This window comes from Myotis davidii, unplaced genomic scaffold (genome assembly GCF_000327345.1).
Source record: "Myotis davidii unplaced genomic scaffold, ASM32734v1 scaffold173, whole genome shotgun sequence".
Taxonomy (NCBI): Eukaryota; Metazoa; Chordata; class Mammalia; order Chiroptera; family Vespertilionidae; genus Myotis; species Myotis davidii.
The window spans coordinates 2,974,321-2,982,121 of NW_006286303.1; the positions used below are offsets into that span (position 1 = coordinate 2,974,321).

Genomic DNA, 7,801 nt, shown 5'->3' on the forward strand with positions numbered 1-7,801 from the left:
ACTATAAACTGAGGAAATGGGACTTTAACTCCCCTGCTCAGAATTTCGCAGTGGTTCTCTATTGCCTTCAGAGCTTTGGAGAAGTTAAGTAACTTTCCCAAAACCCCGCAGGAAATAGACCTAGTTTTGAATGATGATAAAGACTGTGTTCACAACTGCTACGCTATGGTACTCTTCTCAGAATGTGAAATCAAGCACATGCTCATTGGCGACCTGTTACCTACAGACTGAAGTTGACAAGCCTTGGAAAGTAATGCAGGACTCTATGGGAGTAGCTCCCACCTTCTCTTTTGCCCTTACTTGTCATGCCCCTTCCCTGGCACCTTAGCATAAACCAAAACAGTCCTCATTAGTGTTGTCTACCTAGGAATCTGCACATTCTGAAACACCCTTCTTCCTCTTGTTTTGTGATAAAGGTTTTATATATTCTTTGTGGACTTTCTTTACCATTCTCCTTCCCAGATTCAGTTATGACTTCTTCCCTTGGCGGTTTTTGGAATGTATGTATCTGTGCCAATCTCTGAGCCTCTGCCCTCCCAGCCAGGATTAGAGCCCCCTTCTGTGCTACCAGCTAAATCTGTGCAGCATTGATCACCTCTTATCACACTTCTTTTGGGGATAATTTCTTTGCTTGTATCTCTGCCTCTTCTTCCTTTAAGTCATTGAAAGCTTATGCCTTGTATTTATATCTCAACCACGAGAATGGGGCTTGGCTTGGAGTTTACTTGCTTATTTAAATTAAACATAGAATATTGGGTGCAGAGTTATAATGACAGTTTTGATTATATCTAAACAAGTGGCATATGTTGAGCAGTGATGTTAGTTCAGTCAGAAAAAAAAAGATAATAAACAACTAACTCTTTAATGAAAGATTAGTATGTTCGACATTAAACTCAGTGCCGAAGTACATCATTCCATTATTCCCAATCAAATTTGAACTTAAAAGATATGTATTATTAGGTATAACTTTAAAGTTAAAATTAATATCTTATTAGATATAACTTTTAAAACCAAACTTTAAAAATCCACTCATTTTCACACTATTAGCTAACTGGATAGTAAGAGATGTTAGTAGAGCTTTAAGTGAAGGAAAAAGTCCTTGGAAAGGGACAGAAGTCATCTTTGTTTCTTTATATTCAGCTTTTGAAATGTTACTACAAATGTGTATGCTTGGCTGATGTAGCGGTCTTCCGGGAAGAACACTGTGCTCATTTATAATTTAAACATGGCAGGGTGGGTGAGACAGGGGGCTGTTGGACAAGTGAGCCCAGATGAGACCCTGCACAATGCAGGGCTTCTTTCTGTTGTCATGGTTTATGGGGAAGGATGTGCCATCCTTCCAACCTAAGGCCCAAAGTAGATACTTAAGGCCTTGGTTACTTAGCCTAATTCTTGATTTTCATTCACTAGAAAACCTACTCATTAGGAATTCTATCAAGTGGTTTTTTAACAGGAATTCTCATTGCTAATTGCTCTGTGCTTTCCATACATGTATGTTATCTCAAATTGTTATGCTTATAATCACTGATAAATCATTTTTGAACATGTATTAATTATTACTGTAGCAATGTTGAACTGTACTCTGAAATACTTTAAAATGCAAAATCTAAAAAAAGGGTCATATCTAAAAAATATCATATAGTTTTCCCCCACTTCTCAAAGCACAATATAGCTTTTATTCCTCTTTTTTTTAAAAAAAATATATTTTATTGATTTTTACAGAGAGGAAGGGGGAGGGATAGAGAATTAGAAACATCGATGAGAGAGAAACATCGACCAGCAGCCTCTTGCACACCCACTACTGGAGATGAACCCGCAACCAAGGTACATGCCCTTGACCACAATCGAACCTGGGATCTTTCAGTCCGCAGGCTGATGCTCTATCCACTGAGCCAAACCGGTCAGGGCATCCTCTTTTTTTTTTTTTTTGCCTTGGTTTTGTCTTCCTAATTTCTCAATATTTTGTCCTGTTTAAAATGGATTAGATAGTCTTCATTTAATCCTATGCCTAGAATCTATCAGTAGGAAAGACTACTTTAGTGCTCAAAGAGGATATTTTAGAAATCATTTTGCTTTCAACCTTTTCCATTATTTGGTAGAAATTATTTTAAAGCTCTTTGTGGTTTTATTGCAGTGATACTGCAGCCAAAGCCCTGTGGGAAGCCTTACTGAACACCAAGCACAAAGAGGCAGTGATGGAAGTCCGGAGACATCTAGTGGAAGCAGCAAGCAGAGAAAACCTGCCAATCAAGATGAGTATGGGTAAGTGTATCCACTTCACCCAGGATGGACAGTGACTGCAGGCTCTGAGGGAGTTCATATAAGCCTGTTCTAATCGGTGAGCCAACTTAGCCAGCATGGCATGTAGATAAAAGTATTGAAGTATCTGTAAACTGTCAAAAGAGTAGGGAGGGAATATGTATATACTACTCTTGGGGCTCAACAATGACCCCTTTTCTTAGACTCAATTTTGGGAATTCTAGGAGAGTCCTTGTATACAAATAATAATTCTTTTAGTTTCTTTAGTTGATCTAGAACTATCAAAATTGGTCTGGACCACCCTTCCTTCATTCTATTTCACCCATACTTTTCTGCCTCCCCCTTTTAAAAATCCTTCCTACCTTCTTAATGTGGATGAAAACTCTTTTAGTGGTTTTGAATTAATGAATGAACTATTGTGCTAGCAAAACAATTGAGCAGACAGACATGCTTTGGCCTGACCTCTCACCTTTAGAATGATCTGCTAATTATCTAGTCACATAAGTGTTACCCTTTCTTCACCAAGTTATTATACATCTCATTTTTCACCACATTCAGCTTAGTCTTTAGTCTTAGAAGAATCTGGCTGAATGAAATTTAAGTTTTAAATAGCTTTTTTCTTTTAATATATTTTTTATTGATTTTAGAGGGGAAGGGAGAGGGAGAGAGAGAAATAGAAACAGCAATGATAAGAAAGAAACATTGATCAGCTGCACGTTCCCTACTGGGGATCGAGCCGGCAACCTAGGCATGTGCCCCTGACCGGAATTGAACCTGGGACCCTTCAGTCTGCAGGCTGATGCTTTATCCACTGAACCAAACCAGCTAGGGCATAGCTTTTTTCTTTTGATTAAAAAGTCAGAGAACTAATGTTTTGATTTTAGAAAAGGAATTTGGTGGTTTACTTTTTTTGATTAAATAATTCTATTAATATGGAATGTAGATAGTGAATCTGGTTAATAGGTATAATTTATTTCTGGAAACTTTATTTCTATATTTTAAAAATGTTTTCTTACTTATAACCTGCTCTTAGATATCTAGTAAATATTAGTACATTTTACTGGATGGAATTTAAGTTGTGTTTTTTTTGCTGAGATTCCTAGCCCAAATTCTTAATTATTTATGAGTTTAAAAATCAAACTATCAAGTTGAAATGGAAGAACAAAATTTTGGAAGTAAAGGAATGTGGATGAACCTAGATTCCTAGAATGAAATATGTTACAGGGTCATAAAACGAAATAAAAAAAATCATGACTTTCAGTATGTTAGATGACTATATATATGAGAACTTTAAGGAACATAAAGATGATAAGAAAAGTGAAAATAACATTTACTGAGTATTTACAATGTGCCAGGTATTCTTCTAATTCTTTACATGTATTTATCTTATTTAATTCTCACAGTAATTCTGGTGAGATAGGCACTATTAATATTCTATTTTCCAGGTAAGGAAACTGGAATAGAGAAAAATTAGGTTGTCTAAAGCCTTACATATGACAAGGAACAGGACTGAAATTTATTATAGATTAATTGCAATGTAGAATATGAATCCATATCATTAAAATCTCTACACTTTGTTATATTAAAATCCATTGGTCTCTCTTACACTTTGAAAGGATCTTACACACACATTATTTTATACCATTTTTCATTGACACTTGGAAAATAAGGGTTCTCTAAATTATGCACATTCTCCAGATGTTGACACATATTATACAATATAACAAAACCACATTTGTTATTATCCCCATTGATATCTTTAGAAAATCTTTAAGTATTGGGAATGTAAAGATATGGTGGCAAATACAAGTCTCCCAGAATTATGATTTTCACATGAAAATTTGACTTTAGTCATTAACAATACAGACTGTCAGTTGTTTTTTGTGAAGTGATAGATTTATTTCATTCATTTTTTTTTTGGGGGGGGGAGGAAATGTGTGAAGAACCAGTTTTTCTGTTGTCTTCTAGTAAAAATTTTGAGCCATAAAACAGTGTGAACAGCTCACAATTCAATCACACCAGTGCTTTTCCTTAAGGCAGTCATTGTACTTTGGTATGCACCAGAAGTACTTTTCGTATATTTCTCATTTCTTTACACAGAATATTGACACTTGCTTAAGGGTTCCGATTTATTAAAGTTAATAACATTTACAGTTTCATCATGGCCATTCTGAAGTGAAATTCTCTATTTATTTAATTTGGTGCCACTGCCTTGATTGATACCAAGGCACCAGCACTTTGCCCACCATTGTTTTTGTACCATCAGTGCAAATACAGCATAGTAACAAATTCAGGTAACATCTTAGTATTATTATGAAAATAGTTTTGATTTTTCTGACTATCTAAAAGTGCTTCAGGGACCCTGGGGTCTGTGGAACATCTTTGAGAACCATTACTTAAAAGGATGCCATATTCTCTGCAGTGGAACATTGGCAGTTTCCTGGAGATCATTGGACTCATAGTTAGACTAGAGGCCCGGTGCACAAAAATTTGTGCACTCAGGGGTAGGGGCTCCCTCAGCCCGGCCTGTGCTCTCTCGCAGTCTGGGACCCCTCAGGGGTGACCACTTGCTGGCTTAGGCCTGCTCCCGGGGGGATTGGGCATAAGCTGGCAATCAGACATCCCTCTGGGAGTCATCAGGGGATGTCCACTTGCCAGTGGGGAGCAGGCCTAAGCTGTAGTCAGACATCCTTAACGGGGGGCTCCTCTCACTTCCTTCACGTGCTGAACTTCCCGGAGGCACTAGGATTTTCACAGGTTCGATGTTTTCTCCCATCGCATTTTTGAGTGCATTTCCCCTGCTCCAGTTATCTGCACAAATTTCCACAGACTTCTCAGGAACTGCTTCTTTCTCATTTCCCCCACTCTCATCGATACGGCCTTGACTGCCATTTTCTGATTGGGCATGCATAACAGAACCTACAAAACAAGTTTCAGTATATTCCTTCTGGGTGTCCTCACTTGATAAATTATCCATTGGGATAATTGGTTTATTATAAAGCAAGTATCTGGGTTTGTTTAGCTTCTATAATTGAAACTTTGTTGCATCTGGAGCTCAGAGCTGGGCCACAGCAGGCGGGGAACCTTGGCTTCCTCCATCACTGGAGCAAGCAAGCCTCATGTTTGCTTCAGCTTCGTGGCTGCCGGCCACCATCTTTGTTGGCAGTTAATTTGCATATCCTGCTGATTAGCCAATGGGAAGTGTAGTGGAGGTATGGTTAATTACCATGTTTGTCTATTATTAGATAGGATGTGAAAATAGAAGAGGGGAAACCTCACGGAAATTTTTTCTAGACATATCCAGATCTAGAGGTAATAGACAATTATTAGATCCTTGTTGGTGATAGGAAACATAAAATATTATCTTGTTTTCAAGTGACCCTGTTATTTAAATTTGCTGAATCTGTTTTTCTGTCTGCAAAAATGGGAATCTAATACCTGTACAATTAAGTGAGATGGTTACATATATGAAACATAGTGTTTGTGAAATTTAAAGTGTTCTGTAAAAGGAGTGTATAGCCTAATGAAATTAGTTATTGCCTTCTGGGCAGATAAAACACATTATGAAAATAATGACCAATGGTCATGTAATTGTATATGAAGAGTACACTACCAGATCTAGGGGTGGAATTTCTCTCTTTGTAGGATTTGTTCCCTGATCATCTCAATGGGAAATATGTGACTAGAGTAATGGTTTCCAGAAGTGAAAGTAGAGGTTTGGGATTTGGTTACCTAGTGGTTATGTTGAAGCTTTAATCTAAAGGAAACATAATTTCTTAAAGGAAATATAATATAAGGAATATAAAAATATTTCTAAAGTAAATATAAGATTGTTCATCCAGAAAGAGAAGGTAGAATGAGTGAGAAGGGGGTTGGAGGCAGAGCCTTAAGGGATACTCCATTTAGGGGTATGAAGAAGAAGAGAATCTAGAGAAAGAGACAGAAAGAGTTTTCATTGAATTAATAAATGATAATGTTTGAAACTGTTAAAGTCACTAAACAAATGAGTTCCTTTTATACTTTATTACCTAAAACAGAGTTAGTTGCCTCTGTTTCTCTTGTTCCTCGTCTGCAAAATGGGAATCTTAATTTCTGGTGTCCCTTCTTCAAGCATCTACCTGTGGCTCTATATTTTTAACTTAAATTGGTACATCTTCCTTTTCTTCTTTTTCTCTCCTCTTCTTCATCGTCCTCTTCCTCTTATTAATCTTTATGTTTTCTCAACATAAGGGATCCTTAACATGAGAATTTAAAAAGCCCAACAGAATTAGAAGGCTGTTGGCTGCAGGGTGGAAGTTTCTTTATCTAGAGGCTCTCCTGAGAACAGACTTTTCTTTCCAAGTCAGAGTAGACCCACCAAGGAAATACTCCTTCCCTGGCAGCCTGGTAGTCTGGCCCCTGGATAACGGGTAATCCATCTATCTCTTTCCATGCTCTCTATCTCTTTACATATACGTTAATGCAGTGTCTAAGTCACCTCAGGAAGGCTCCATTTCCAAAGAAAGCCAAGCCATAAGTGTTTCTGGTAGTTTTATATTTCACTGTTTTGTATAACTTTCAGGGAGAGCTATTTATTTTCTATTTGTGACCTTGGTCATGTGGCAATTACACTTTATTCTGTACTATCTTGAAAACATGTCTTGCAATATATTTGTGAACTTTGGACCCATTTGATTGAATTGATTCTTATAAATAAAATGCTCTTTTAAAAAATATATATATATTTTATTGAATTTCCAAAGAGAAGAAGGGAGAGGGATAGAGAGTCAGAAACATCGATGAGAGAGATCAATCAGCTGCCTCCTGCACGCCTCCCAGTAGGAACGTGCCCGCAACCAAGGTACATGCCCTTGACCAGAATCAAACCTGGGACCCTTCAGTCCGCAGGCCAACGCTCTATCCACTGAGCCAAACCGGTTTGACTAAAATGCTCTTTTTATGTTAGTTTCTTATTCTCTCTTGGTAATACTGTAAAGATAAAAATCTTGCTACAAGAAATGTGTACTGTTTAAAGGATATCCCAGAAAACCGTCTTCAGTATTTATGGTGTTATAAAAGTGGACATCAATTCCCAGCTGGGCTTTATCCAAGTTTCACTATACAGATGGCTGTATATACTGACCTTCAAATCCTTATGGGAGAAGCTTGGTAATGTCTTCCTTTTTCCCCTTTTAATAACTTGTTTTTGTGTGTATCGGTCATCTTGATCTTGAATTTTTTTTCTCTCATGCCTGACTTAAATCTTTCCACCTGCATGTTAACCAGATTTCTTTGCCCTGTGGTCTCAATAGTGGTGGGAAGCAGGCAGCTATTCTTTTCTTCTGTTTTCATCTGTTGAAAAATAATGCTTCATCTATTGTATAAATCAGTAATAGTAATAAACTCAATATTTCTAGAGAAAAATACATGTCTGTTCATTCCATATGAGGCATATATGATTTTCTTCCAGAATCAATATAAAATTTAAAAAGTAATATCAGCACATGCTTCTAGAAAATTCCAGTTATAACATCTGTAAAATGAAAATTCAAAGTACCTTTTC

General features: G+C 37.0%; 1 protein-coding gene across 1 annotated transcript in view; it reads left to right on the top strand.

The window, feature by feature from the left end:
• SCFD2 (sec1 family domain containing 2) overlaps nucleotides 1-7,801 on the top strand; it is a 327,218-nt gene that overhangs the window by 31,052 nt on the left and 288,365 nt on the right. The window contains exon 3 of the mRNA XM_006757824.2: nucleotides 2,135-2,262. Within this exon, the coding sequence (XP_006757887.1) occupies nucleotides 2,135-2,262 (128 nt within the window). The remainder of the gene's footprint in view (nucleotides 1-2,134; nucleotides 2,263-7,801) is intronic.